At 46.8% G+C, this 12,605-nt stretch overlaps 4 protein-coding genes and 1 non-coding gene across 5 annotated transcripts; 2 read left to right on the forward strand and 3 right to left on the reverse strand.

Moving 5' to 3' along the window:
- The first annotated feature begins 74 nt into the window (after positions 1-74).
- On the forward strand, positions 75-2,037 carry V1508DRAFT_453247 (uncharacterized protein). The gene is made up of 2 exons (XM_066942536.1): positions 75-1,104; positions 1,167-2,037. The coding sequence occupies exons 1-2, from the start codon at positions 413-415 to the stop codon at positions 1,660-1,662; spliced, it is 1,188 nt and encodes a 395-aa protein (XP_066798813.1). The 5' UTR covers positions 75-412; the 3' UTR covers positions 1,663-2,037.
- A 281-nt stretch (positions 2,038-2,318) lies between these two features.
- On the forward strand, positions 2,319-3,431 carry V1508DRAFT_436642 (cyanate lyase C-terminal domain-containing protein). The gene is made up of 4 exons (XM_066942119.1): positions 2,319-2,423; positions 2,520-2,590; positions 2,696-3,050; positions 3,103-3,431. Exons 1-4 carry the CDS (start codon positions 2,415-2,417, stop codon positions 3,142-3,144), a joined length of 477 nt encoding a protein of 158 aa, XP_066798814.1. The 5' UTR covers positions 2,319-2,414; the 3' UTR covers positions 3,145-3,431.
- An 802-nt stretch (positions 3,432-4,233) lies between these two features.
- Positions 4,234-7,618, reverse strand: V1508DRAFT_347669 (glycoside hydrolase superfamily; the record flags this gene model as incomplete). The annotated part of the gene is made up of 7 exons (XM_066936702.1): positions 4,234-6,220; positions 6,270-6,489; positions 6,538-6,661; positions 6,710-6,796; positions 6,846-7,332; positions 7,384-7,449; positions 7,503-7,618. The coding sequence occupies 7 exons, from the start codon at positions 7,616-7,618 to the stop codon at positions 4,234-4,236; spliced, it is 3,087 nt and encodes a 1,028-aa protein (XP_066798815.1).
- A 1,236-nt stretch (positions 7,619-8,854) lies between these two features.
- On the reverse strand, positions 8,855-9,034 carry V1508DRAFT_t3. The gene is made up of 2 exons: positions 8,999-9,034; positions 8,855-8,890 (listed from the first exon to the last, which is right to left on the reverse strand). It is a non-coding gene; the product is annotated as a tRNA-Thr (tRNA).
- Positions 9,035-9,174: 140 nt separating this feature from the next.
- Positions 9,175-12,495, reverse strand: V1508DRAFT_408740 (uncharacterized protein). Its single transcript, XM_066939053.1, has 6 exons — positions 12,071-12,495; positions 11,462-11,998; positions 10,729-11,412; positions 10,196-10,676; positions 9,777-10,140; positions 9,175-9,722 (listed from the first exon to the last, which is right to left on the reverse strand). Exons 1-6 carry the CDS (start codon positions 12,103-12,105, stop codon positions 9,328-9,330), a joined length of 2,496 nt encoding a protein of 831 aa, XP_066798816.1. The 5' UTR covers positions 12,106-12,495; the 3' UTR covers positions 9,175-9,327.
- Between the last annotated feature and the right edge of the window lie 110 nt (positions 12,496-12,605).

Below are 12,605 nucleotides of genomic sequence, written 5' to 3' on the forward strand. Positions count from 1 at the left end.
TCGCATAGTGGCCGCGTATCTGTAGTCTCCGTGCCCGCAACCGCGCTGATCAAATTTTGATCAAACAAATAATACTGTGAAGCTTACTCTAGGGCCGCGTTATCAGCCTTCGCCCATCATTCTCTCTGCCTACTTACTTCCCCCGCGCTGACCAGTGTTCACCAGTGTTCAAAATTTCCCTCCCTTCCCTTTTATATTATATTTGCATGGATTTCTAATCTGCAATTGAGGAATTGCTCAGTCAACGGTTTATAACTCCTCCGAGACATCGAAACCTGGGATATTATGGCTTCTCAAATTCGACAGCAACTATAAAGAATCACGCTAGCATTTCTATATTTCAGTAGTTAAACTCGCTCTTCTCGTCTTCGACACGTTTTGTCTTTTTATTTTCAACAGGTGCATTTCCAACATGCCGAGAACGTCACATAATTTCATATCAACTACTGGCGTATTAGTCGCAACATTAGTCCTCGTGGAGTCAGCAGCAGCAGGATCAGGCGCATCGTCGTTGCTATTTTTCAAACGCGGCACATCAGCAGAGGGCGCGTCAAGGTTATCGTTTCTGGACTATGACAAATCCAGGGAGCAATCATTCTCGCAGAAGGGCCATAGAGAATCTATGAGCGATGTGCGGCGGCGGTTGTCGTTTGAATTGGACGAGAACAGGATCGCATATTGGTTAACAGGATTTTCAAACGCGACTGTCGAGACAGATGACGTATTTGAATTGGAGGTCGAGGTAGATGCAGAAAATGGGGCGCCCTATGAACGGAGTTATATCACCGCTAAGAACGATATCGCTTCTGATAGCATACCACGGCCTAGTAGGACCAGTGTATGTGCTGACAGACCACGGAGCGGGAAGGATAATGTCTTGGATGGGATGCATATTGAGAGCGTCATGTACCGAGTGCCTGTTGAGACAAGAGGAGTTGCCAACGCCGAGTTCGAAGTAGATGATCACGACGAGCCTGTTTTGGAGAGGAAAGTGGTAACTGCGAGTGGCAGCCGAGTAATTGTTGGAGGGCGAGCAAGTCGCGATACGCGGTTTCGGAGAGGTCCTCGGCCCACTGGCGGCGTTAGTCCAAATTCGAGCGAATTGTATGTTGGATTTGTGTTGTATTTATGAATGGAATGGTATGAGCTAACCTTTACGGCCATAGACAAGACGACAGCCCACAGAAAGACGTTCACTTTGGCTCAATGGCTACTGTTGCACCACGGTCGCCATCCAACAAGAAAGGCAACAACCGTCCGCGCGCCCCGCGGATAACGAGTTCTCCTTCAGCAGATGCACATCTGAAGGGTTCACATGCTTATGACACAATTGATGAATCTGCAGTCGTCTTCGATAAAGACTCTGTAGTTCTGATGAAAATCTACGGTATTATCGAGTCTGTAAGCGACACTCTCGATGAGCGGTTATCAGACTCTGGAATTGCTGAAAAATTGCGAGAATTACCAGCACTGTGGGAACATTATTCAAATCAGGCACACGCATACTTGAAGTCGCCGATTAGTCAATCGCCAGGACAAGAGAGATCTGTAACAATTCTCACTCCGTGGACTGCGGCGCGGCTGCTGCTGGCGAACTGGATCGACCGATACCCTGCCGCAATCATGCTTCTCGGTCTACTTTTAGTTATGTGTCTTTTATAAAGTTTTACGTTACGAATAGTAAAAAGCTATTTGAGAAAGGTGTGTTTATACTAATAATTTCTAATGTGTATATTTATCAGGCAATTTCTGGGAGGTATCATGAGTCTTTTGTTTATATGGCTGGAGAAAGAATATGTTGTAGTCAGTGGGATTTCTTGGATTAACTTTATGAGGTTGGGTCATGAGATGCATGGGGATCGTGTACGTGTAATATGTAATATTTAATGCCTATTGATAACTTCTTCGTATACATCTTGAATGTGAAGTGGCAATGTTGTGTGGCAGATGACGAAAGAATCGAAGTTGAATATGTCGTAATGGACGAAGTATGATTGAATATGTAACTGAATTACTTAGGTTACAAGAATTTCCTTGCAATTGCTTGTAAGTATCAATGTACAGACTTCGTAGTAGACTTTTTCAGGCGGTCAGCGACTTATTCTGCGGGCTTCCTTCTCCACCAGAAGCAGGAATGTGTGTGTTGGAAACGAATATGAGGTCACGGAACCTGAACAGTCTACTACCGATTAGGCATGGTCGCGCCTCTTTATCGCTACCAGCCCGGCGGGCTAGCCGCGACTCAAGTCGCGATGGAGCGCACGGAGCGCTTAGTCTCAACACTAGGCACAGTGCTCGATTTATCAATCCCTCCACCCATTCCTTCCAGCCTATTTCCAACCCAAGTTATAAGTCTTGTTCTTGCACAACAGCTCAATTGCTTGTCTTCCACATCCAATCGCACATAATTAACAATGGCTGATGTAAGTCTTTCTGTTTAGTCGCGTACTGGGTCTCTGACCGATAATTGGTTACCCCGCTTATCAGCATCAATAATGCTAATGACCTTTTACCTATAGCTCTCTTATATCTCTACGCTCCCTTCTGCCAACCAGGCCCTTTTTCATGCGAAGATCGCGAAGAAATACAGGTATGCTGCACTGACGACTTCTGTGTCCCAATTGTCTGCAAATTGGCTTTGCATATTGCGCTGGTCGTATGCTCCAAACCTTCAGCTGAATGCTAACTTTTCCAGCTTTGCCGACATCGCCGAAAAGCTCGGTCGCTCAGAGACCTGGGTCGCCGCTGCTTTCTACGGCAACATGCCTTTTGCCCAGGAAGACATCGACGGCCTCGTAAAGATTTTAGAGATCGACCCGCTTGCGGTCGAGGCTATCTCGCCCGCGGTGAACTACTTTCCCGATCGCGCGTCCAAGTTCGAGACTCCCCCACGTGACCCTACTATCTATAGATTGTATGAGATCGTGCTCGTATACGGATATGCTTTCAAGTCCATCATTGCAGAGAAGTTCGGTGATGGTATTATGTCTGCTATTTGCTTCACTAGCAAGATCGACAAGGAGGTTGATGAAGAGGGTACCTGGGTCAAAGTAGGTCCCCACTTACTTCCATAATTTTTCTTGATGCTCACGCAATTCATAGATCACCCTCCGTGGCAAATTCCTTCCATATATCAAGTACTAAACTGGACTCTTGCTCCGTCTACAAAAGTTAATAAGGATTTATTTGTATGAAATATTTGGAAATAAACTTGTTATCTTGGTAATAAGATTAACGAATTGATTATGTGTTTAAAAACCATTACAATGTAGTCTAATACCGCAGCACTTTTATTGATTTCCAGTGGGGAATGCACTACATAAGACTGTTGAAAAAGTGATGGTATATGTATACAAATCACACGAGGACGGCCGGGGCGAGTAAAGGACTCGTCGTAATATCCCAATAACAGATTGGAATTTACTTAAAACAGAATCACTCTCCTGTCGATCGGTTCCGTAATGGCTTCCTAATACAGCGGATTGATTGGGTTAGGTTAAACCCGTCGTCTTTCAGGAGGAAGTAGAACCGCAAACTTCGATTTATTCGACCACGTAAGGTTCCGGCTAACTAAGCTGCTCTAATTGCCCGTTCGTTTGGTATGTCTTTCGGTAATGTTTATCGACATAACAAGATGGCATAGCCTCTGCAAAGAACTCGTGCCGTGGCCCAATTATGCGCTGTGTTGCACGGCCTGGAGCCTGACACGTAAACAAAAAAGCCTCACATCTTCCCGCGTTTTTCTGCTTACGACTTCTCAATATGGGCACCTTTAGTACATTCCAGAAGCGGCGAGCATCTAATGTCATCATCTCATTTGTGAAAATTGTTGTCTTCTTATTTGGATCGCGGAGTAGATACTAACGAAAAGTACTGTCCTTGCCTAAGTAGTGGCCACAGACATGTTGTCGCCAGAGTTGCAATGAATATGGTAACGCCATGCCTATCAGGCAATTTTACCCACTGACTTGTTATTGAAGGGTTATTAATGATGAAGTCATCTGCCTTGGTCGCATATACATATATCACGCCCTGAAAGACCATTACACTTTACGTGCGGCTGGTCATCGGGTTTGGGTACAAAGCAAGCTATTCTAGCCGCTTAACAAGGTCACACGCTAGCCATTTAATTCAGCTGCAATTACTTCACCGTATTCAGTAACGCTTAAAGCTTTAGTGTCACATATTAAACATTTTAGTGATGATTTTTTATTTTATTACACCCAGGCTGCACTAACTTAAGTACATCCGCCGATCAACGTGCCATCCATTATAGCCATCATGCGGAACTGCACCGATCGAACTGGCATACCTCCCATACACGAAAAACTCAAACACGTCAAGCCCAACTGTCGCATTACTATCAACAGCCCATATCTGCAGACCAATGACATTCTCACCATTAGTGTTGATAATGCCTGGCGGGATGGGGAATTCCTCTTGTGGTCCTATGTCACTGACATATTTCCCGAATTGCCAGCCGTTGATAAAGAGTTCGACGCGTACACCGGAGTGCTGGTCTGCACGCATGCGGATGCCGAGTGGCACATCAAGGATGTCTGGCACGGTAATTTTCACGACTGTCCTATAAAACCACACTCCTGCACCAGGTTTGGGAGACTGTGGCATTCCTGCTAGCTGGTTTAAGTATGGAGTGGCAGACGGCCACGATGTGTCGTCAAATTTCGGAAAATGTGCACCGATGCGTTGGGCGTATATACCATCCTCATTATATGGTGCTCGTAATAAGTCGTCGTAACTTTCCCCACCTGCGTTACCTTGTAAGGTCCACCGTGAGAACTCGCATTTGGCATCTGGCTTATCTGGAATTAATTGAATAAGACGAATTCCACGTGGATACAATGTCGAGTGCGGGTCGCGCTCCGTGACCCCATTGTCTTGTTCGTATCCCATCCGATCTGCCAATATCACGAGAACATTCTCCTCCTCTTTTGAGAGCAGCGCCTCTGGAAATATGACTTTCTGCTGAATCCAACTCCTGTGTGGTGAGCCGCGGTAAGACGTCAAATATTCTCCATTCAACCACGCCGTATACCCATACGCCAAACCGCCCCAGATCTGCATTTTCACGCCATGAGCATTAACCCCAGAAAACCGTCCACGGTAAATCACATTGCCGACATGGAACCCGTACTCGCCGGGGTATAGAACCGGGAAAGTCTCAGGCGGGTACCATTTATTCGTCGATCTCAGCTTGTTGGCAACAGTCCATTTAGAGTCGTCGTACTTCTTGTGGACCTCTGGAATTGCATCAATGCCACGCCATTCGGCTTTCCTTAAATCTGGGATTCTAATTTTCGCAAGACTGTTGTCTGGTTTTGGAACTCTGAATGTGCGTGACATGAATTTCGTACGGTGGGCATGAACTGGCTCGCCGTTCCACTTGATATTCTCGAATGACGAGTCAACGTAGACTTCCACAATGTCGCCGAAATTACTTTCCATATCAATATCACCGTAAATATTCAATGTTTTGCCATGATCCTCTGACGTCACGTTCCGGACAAGATACGGGCCAATAACAATAGCTTGTCTATTGGGGGGCGTATTTGGATCAAGGTCAGCCGCCCATGCTGGTGCCCACACATCGTAAATATCCGGGCGATTGAACAACACCAAAATATAATCATGCGACTCAACAACAGCCCTGCTTTCTCCGTCCAGAACAGAAGTAATGCGCAAGTCATTCGTTTCTGTAGCAGCTGATGTGGCACGATAATTGAGCAACGCGTCATTGCCTCTGATATTATAGAACTTGAACGGCACGTCACCGTGCTGTTTGATAGAGAACTCGTTCAGGTCTTCAAAGTTACCGTACATGACTAGGATAGGTTTCCCGTCGACAATAGTCCATGTGAAGACTTCCATAGTCGAGTATCCGAATCGTAGAGGTCCTGCCTCGTAGTCTGTGACAATGATTCGGGATTCCCGCGATCGTAAAGTTAGTGACCCTGTTGATGGAATTTGAATCTCGCCGTCAGACAGCGTGCGGACGTTGAGTCGATATGCCTTGCCATATCTTGAATTCGTGTCTCGTGAACGAACTATATAATATCCCGTTAGAGAATGCGGATCACGGAGCTCTGTCGCAAAGACGTCGTTGTTATCTGTGTAGGCGTATGTATCGCTGTCGGCAATGAAGTCCGCATTGAGAAGTGTTGGAGAACTCCTGACGAAGGTCCACAGTAATTTCGCCTCACTGGGGCACTGATTAGACGAAGTCATATAAAGTTCAGTAGAACACGCACTTAGCCTTATCTCTGACGATTCTGGATTCACTGATGGCGGCACCATAGTCATACGAAGTATATACTGACGGACTGGCTAGACCTCCCCAGTTCGTGCCGCCATATGTCATGTAGTGCGACATCACTGTGAACTTTTGTGCGATATTATTCTTGTAGAAAACGTTTGCAAATTCTGGGCCGGTCATTTCCATGCAATTGTCGTATCCAGTTCCTCCCCATGCTATCTTCCATTAGTATATTCTTATCAAAAGAAAGCAGAAGAGCACACAATCGTAAGCACCGCCCTGAAACTCCGGGGCAAAATTAGGCGTGTTTGCTGACACGTTGGCGAGATATTCACGGTAATTAGTTTGGATATAGAAGTTCGACATCGGATTGCGGCAATCAAATCCCTAGAGCTAAGATTAGCGGCAGCAAACATTGTAAGGGCGATCACTTACTCTAGGATATGAGTCAAGTCCATATAAGTCGACAGCAGAAAAATTCTTCGGGGTGAATGACTCGAACATATTCAAGTCGTTATGAAACTGCGGCCAGTTAATTACGTACCATTAAATGCAAAAACATGATACTCACAATCGGAACAACGATTCCCCATTTTCTGGCTCCATCAGAGAGATCCCGCATGTACTTTCTGGCAGAGGGATATATTTCCGACTCCATGTACTCGTTCTCGATCTGAAGCGCGATAACAGTTCCACCTCTATCAATTTGATTTCGCGCGATGATTGGGATTATCTCGCTCCAATAGCTCTGCCAAGCTTTAGAATACTTGGGCTCGTCGGTGCGCACCTCTACACCTTCCTTTGTCACTAGCCAGCTCGGAATACCACCAGCAGACGTTTCTGCGTGAATGTACGGCCCAGGTCGCGCTATGACATAGAGACCAGCTAGTTTGGCGGCGTCTAGCATGGCTTGAATGTCGCGTCCGACGCCATGGAATATTATTTTGTCTTCTGTGACGGAGTGAAACCCCCAGTGGAAATATATCGAAACTGCGTTGTGGCCTGTAGCTCGCATCTTCTGGAATATGTCGAGATATAGATGCTGTACTGGCATGCGCCTATATTGAGATTAGAATTCGAAGCAGACATGCAAAATGGTCACGATGTACCAGTAGTGGAATTCGCCGCTGATAATGAACACGGGTCTGTGTCGAATAATGATGGAATTTTTATCCCTATACCATATTGTTATTTAATTTCAAACCACGAGGTAGTGATTAATACGCACCACTGGACTACATTGGTCAGACCTGTACCCTTGATGGCACTGACTGATATGCCGGTAATGCCGTTCTCATAGAGGCTAGCACTTTTGACTGCCAGATCATCAACGCGCAAGATCATGTACTGGATCAAGCACAGAACGAAAATAAAGCACGAGAGTATGGCGACTGTAGCTCGCCGCCGACTTGATTTGCCCACTTGAGGGTGGCTGAGGATGGATCCGTCTGCAGCGAGACGACTTGGTACTGGCGGACGTGTCAGATGCAGTCTTGACTTGGAACTACCATGGCTCGGACGAAATGAACGAGACAGGCTGGGGGTAGCTTCCGTCCCCATGGATGAAGTGGCACAATGTTGTACAAGGACCAGGGACCGCTATCCAAGTAGAAATATTATGAGATGAAGACTACGCTATGCGACGGCGTATAAATGGGCAATGGCGGGAAAGATCACGAGCGATTCGAGGTCAATGGAAGACAGTAAGTAGGTCGGAGTAGATGGGCCAATGGCTACGCGGTAGAACCTAGAGCAGCTAAAAGCAAGAGATTAACGCGTGGGAGCGTCGGAAAGCGCGCACGGCCCAGCCAGAACTACCAGCAGTCCTTCCTTGTATTTTGATAGAAGGTGACCTCAGGCGTCGCCGGATCACTCTAGCCAGACCGCGTCAGTGGCCGATCTGGTCCTCTCGTATGGCCAGATCGACTTCGAGCCAGTGCAGTCCACTGAGCAACATGCGAACAAGTTCGTACTCCGGTGGTAAGATGAATCCATGAATCAGAATATATGTATCAAGGTTCCCTTTGACAAACGTTAATGGTACGCTGGGTATAAACGCGAAGGGTGCCAAGTAAGGTACGGGTAAGATTTCTTTGTCGGTGACGTCGTCGATGAGGAGGTCCCCACCGCCATCGCGCCTGCCAAAAATAAACTTTCCCCCCTACCGCGGGGAAATTTCTAACTGCCCGAATCATTATTCCAAGATATACAACGACCTAAATTAAGTGAAAGTGAAACCTGTCAAAAATAGCACTTTCACTAATTTGTTAATTGTTACTGGTGAAGAACTCCATGGTACACCAGCGACTTAAATATTTGTCAGCTAGTCGGAGTTTCCTTCCCCCTGATGGCTTATGCCGAAGAATGAGACGAGAAATTCCATCTGCTCAATATCAGTTACCACAGGAAGCTACGAGTGCCTTACCGGCCTTAAGCCACGGATTCAGGATAAAGGGCCCGTCAGCTGTGACACCAACCGGGCCATCCCACCAGCAGCGAGGGCTATCCTGGTCCGGAGCCAGCTATGCCGGTGAAAAAGCAAGTTAAATAATAAAGGAAAACCCGGTGCAAAAAAATGGGTGCTCTAGGTGGGGATTGAACCCACGACCGTCGCGTTCCTCACACGACCGTGACATCAAGTATAGATGCCGTAATACAGCTATAAGCACTAACAACTTTGTTAGCCCAAAAATCAACGAACTCTAATCTCAGTAGAAAGGGTTAAACTAACCGATGCGCTAACCTCTGCGCCACTAGAGCCTTCTACGACATGTAAAGCTCGAACTTCCATGTTTAGGGCTTATCCTATTCGCACGTGACTTTTCCTTGGTTGCCACTCTTCCGGTGACAATTTAGGCGACTTATAAGTCTACCTCGTCCATCTACGTGAGACCATATTTGGGGCCATTGTGCATTCAGAATGATACCTATGGCATACAGTGCATCCTACGCTACATTACTACCGTACATATCTACCAAAGAAAGGCAACAGTAAACAACGAAACACGCAAACTATATCCATACTATATCGTAACATCCACATCCATTATTCTCTAATAATCATCCTCGCCAAAGTCATCACCACCACCATTTCCTGTGGCAGACGCCTGTCTCTGATAAAACTCACACACCTGCTCCGACGTGGTAGCCTGTTCTGGGCTCTTATCGTCTCTGATGCGGATGAACCGAGGAAACCGCAGCGAAACACCTTTGTTCCTGCCAATTTCGGCAATAGCGGCACGATAGACTGGCGATAGCGACAGATCGGCGGCGAGGACCTCCCACACCATAGTAGGTTCAAACCACACATCCGGTGCGTTGGCATTCGATTGTGTATAGGAGTAGTAGGACCGCGGCTGAGCAGTAGTTGTTTCGGATAGCTTCTGGTACAGCGTATCGAGCATCTCTTCGGAAAACCCTGTGCCAATCTTGCATATAGTCTCGTATTCTAATCAAGTCAATCGTCATCCTCCCATACTCAAATGTATTTGATTTCACCGACCTTGCGAATCCGGATTATAGCACGCGAGCAAAAACGCTCCATACCAATTTGTCCGCTTCCCACGTCCATAAAATGCTCCAATAACTACCAAATCCAGCGAATCACCCACTCCTGTGAGATAGTCCTTCTTAAGTTTCAACCAATTTCGACTTCTCTTGCTTGGCTCATATCCACTTTCGTCGCCATTAAGCATCTTAATCATCAGCCCCTCGCAGCTGTCTTTGACGCTTTGGTCTAAGAATTCTTGGATTTCATCAACGTTTATGCCATCCATATACTTGGCAAATGCAAATTCGCCTTCGACTTCATTGAAGGACTCGTGAAGAAGCTTGCGTCGCTCAGAGAGTGGTGTTTGCAGTAAACTCTGAACGCGATCAGTCAGTCTCGTCGTACTTCCGCAACGAAATCCTTTTACATACCTTTCCGTTCGCATAGAGCATATCAAACGCAAATATACAAACTCGAACTTTGATATCGCCTTCCTGCACATCCTTTCGCTTTCGCGTGGATAGTACTTGGAAAGGTAAAATCTTCTTAGCGTCTCTATCCCATGCCACAGCTTCACAATCTAAAACAAAGCTCTTCGTCTCAGGTTTTATAAATCTCTCGATCGCCGACACAATGTCGGGATACTTGGCAGACATGTCTTCCGAATTGCGGGAATACACGTGAGACTTGCCGTTCCCTAGAAAATGAATCTGGGCTCGCTCGCCATCATATTTGTATTCGCAAGTATATTTCTGATCTTGGAATCGATCAAGGACTTCAGTGATTGATTTCGTAGGTTTGGCTAGCATAGGCTTGAGTGGAACGCCTGGTGTCAATGCGCAGCTATCGCGCAAATTCATGATGCCGTTCTTCACCATTGAGGGAATAATCATGTCGTATGTCGGCATTTCACTAGTTTTATCAACACATGTTCTCACTGATCCACATGCTATTATGACCTTACCTGTAAACAGCTCGCAAAATCTCTTCAGCATTGACCACATTCGTTGGACTGGGCGATTTCCCTTTCTTCTGTGCTTCCCATGCGACAGCCGCCTGCGCTAAACTACTGAGCACAGTCTTCTCTGCCAAATGTATCCTCAACTTCCCCTCCAAGCTACGCACGAGGTACTTCGCTTCATTTCCCTGACACGCCGACAACATCTTATTGATTATACCGACCTTCCGAGACTGGCTCTGTGATCCGGTAATCATCGCGATATCCTTGAGATTCTTGAAGACGCCCTCGACGGTGAGCGGTTTCGGTTTAAACATCGTCGGTTGGTTCATTCGTGAATTTTGTGCGACGGTGCCCAGGTCTCCGGTTTTTTGATAGTCGGCTTTGATTTGAGCTTGAGATCGGCCGGTGCATTCTCCAATCGCTTTCATCAAAATAGATTCTCCGAGCCCGATTTCGAGGCCCTCGTAGTCTGGAGATAGGCGATTTATAAACAAATACACGACTTGGAGGAGTGAATCGGGAGTGAGAGTAAGTACTTCCTGGAAAAAGGCGGCGCAGTAGGATATAATTTCAAGACGCTTGGTTGTCGCTTCAATTTTCTCAAATGTGGTGCATAAAGCAGCGTAAGGCACTGGCGAACCTGGCGGCCATTTCGATTTTTTGGAGAATTCTTTCTTAGCAAGTGGCCTGTACATACGTTAGCATATCCCAGTCTGGGAGAGCGGATATGACTTACAATTCCTCTTTGATTTCGTCTTCGCGAAGTACAGGCTCTTCGTCACTGGCCTCGGCCTCCACAGACTCGCCAGACGAAGATACTTCCGTTTTAGTAGCTTCGTCACGATTCATCTCTCCGTCTTCTTCATCATTATTCTGCTCCGAGAGAGCTTTGCCGTCCGCACCACTGCCGGTGTTCCCTCGGTTCTTCTTTGGCAACCCACCGTTCTCCGCTTCACTACCACTCCCACTCCGACTCCCACTCCGCTTCCTTCTCTTCGTCCCCTTCAACTCCTGACTTCCACGCGTCCTCGAAATCGGCGACGACGGCGGCGAGCCGTTAACGACTTTCTGTCCCGGGGACGAACTCAAACCGTTGTCCTTTCCGTCCGAATCTGGTGTAGAAGAAACTTCATTCTTGTAAACTTTCACTTCTGCGCTGTCATTCTCATCTCTTCTATGCTCAGGGCGCGTTGATGTAGTTGGGTGATCATTAGATCCCATCAAAGTTGCTTGGCGTTTGGCCTTCGAACCAGCCGGACGCGCAAAAAAGCGTCTACATTTGTCAGCGCTAAGTACTGAAAATTACGATCACTGTAATCACTTGAATGAGAAATAGGGTACCAACGTCAACGTCTGCTGCGAAGGCTGTACAGGAGCCATGAATCTTACCCTCGACGGTCGGAATATCAATACCCTTGGACTATTTACTACTCGAGTACTTGTAAATGCTCTGACGCGCCAGGGGCTCTTCCAACAGATATACCACAAACGCGTTATAAGCGTTGCCGTGCGTGAGGGCTGATGCCCGTGGCGTAGATGACACACGATTGACTGTAATTGCCAAGTACGTCAGTTGACGGCGAGCGGTGGGTGTAATAAATCCCGATAGTCAGCAAAGCATATAACACAATAAGAATTGCTACTAGAAGAGGGTATAACAAATCTAAAGAGTATGACGAATTAGGTGTATGGTCTCTCAGTCATGAGGGTTGCTTAGACCTGCGCGAGCGTGACGTAAATTTTAGGCACACAACACGAGCGCGTTCACGTGTCACAAGCGCGCGTATCAGTTTTAAACGCGTTCTGCGGCGATGCTCTCCTCGAGCTCCCAATATATACGCCGAATTTTTGATAGCTCTAACTATATGGTGCACGACAGT

Source organism: Lipomyces doorenjongii (genome assembly GCF_038497915.1).
Source record: "Lipomyces doorenjongii strain NRRL Y-27504 unplaced genomic scaffold V1508scaffold_2, whole genome shotgun sequence".
In the NCBI taxonomy this organism is placed as follows: domain Eukaryota; kingdom Fungi; phylum Ascomycota; class Lipomycetes; order Lipomycetales; family Lipomycetaceae; genus Lipomyces; species Lipomyces doorenjongii.

Bases quoted from the DNA above. Each gene is read 5' to 3' on its own strand.
- V1508DRAFT_453247 (XM_066942536.1), top strand. From the start codon at position 413: ATGCCGAGAACGTCACATAATTTCATATCAACTACTGGCGTATTAGTC. The intron at 1,105-1,166 runs GTATGTTGGATT...TTACGGCCATAG, and splicing joins AGTCCAAATTCGAGCGAATT to ACAAGACGACAGCCCACAGA.
- V1508DRAFT_436642 (XM_066942119.1), top strand. The intron at 2,591-2,695 runs GTATGCTGCACT...TAACTTTTCCAG, and splicing joins AAGATCGCGAAGAAATACAG to CTTTGCCGACATCGCCGAAA. The intron at 3,051-3,102 runs GTAGGTCCCCAC...CGCAATTCATAG, and splicing joins AAGAGGGTACCTGGGTCAAA to ATCACCCTCCGTGGCAAATT.
- V1508DRAFT_408740 (XM_066939053.1), bottom strand. From the start codon at position 12,105: ATGGCTCCTGTACAGCCTTCGCAGCAGACGTTGAC. The intron at 11,413-11,461 runs GTAAGTCATATC...ACGTATGTACAG, and splicing joins GACGAAATCAAAGAGGAATT to GCCACTTGCTAAGAAAGAAT. The intron at 10,677-10,728 runs GTAAGGTCATAA...TGATAAAACTAG, and splicing joins ATTTTGCGAGCTGTTTACAG to TGAAATGCCGACATACGACA.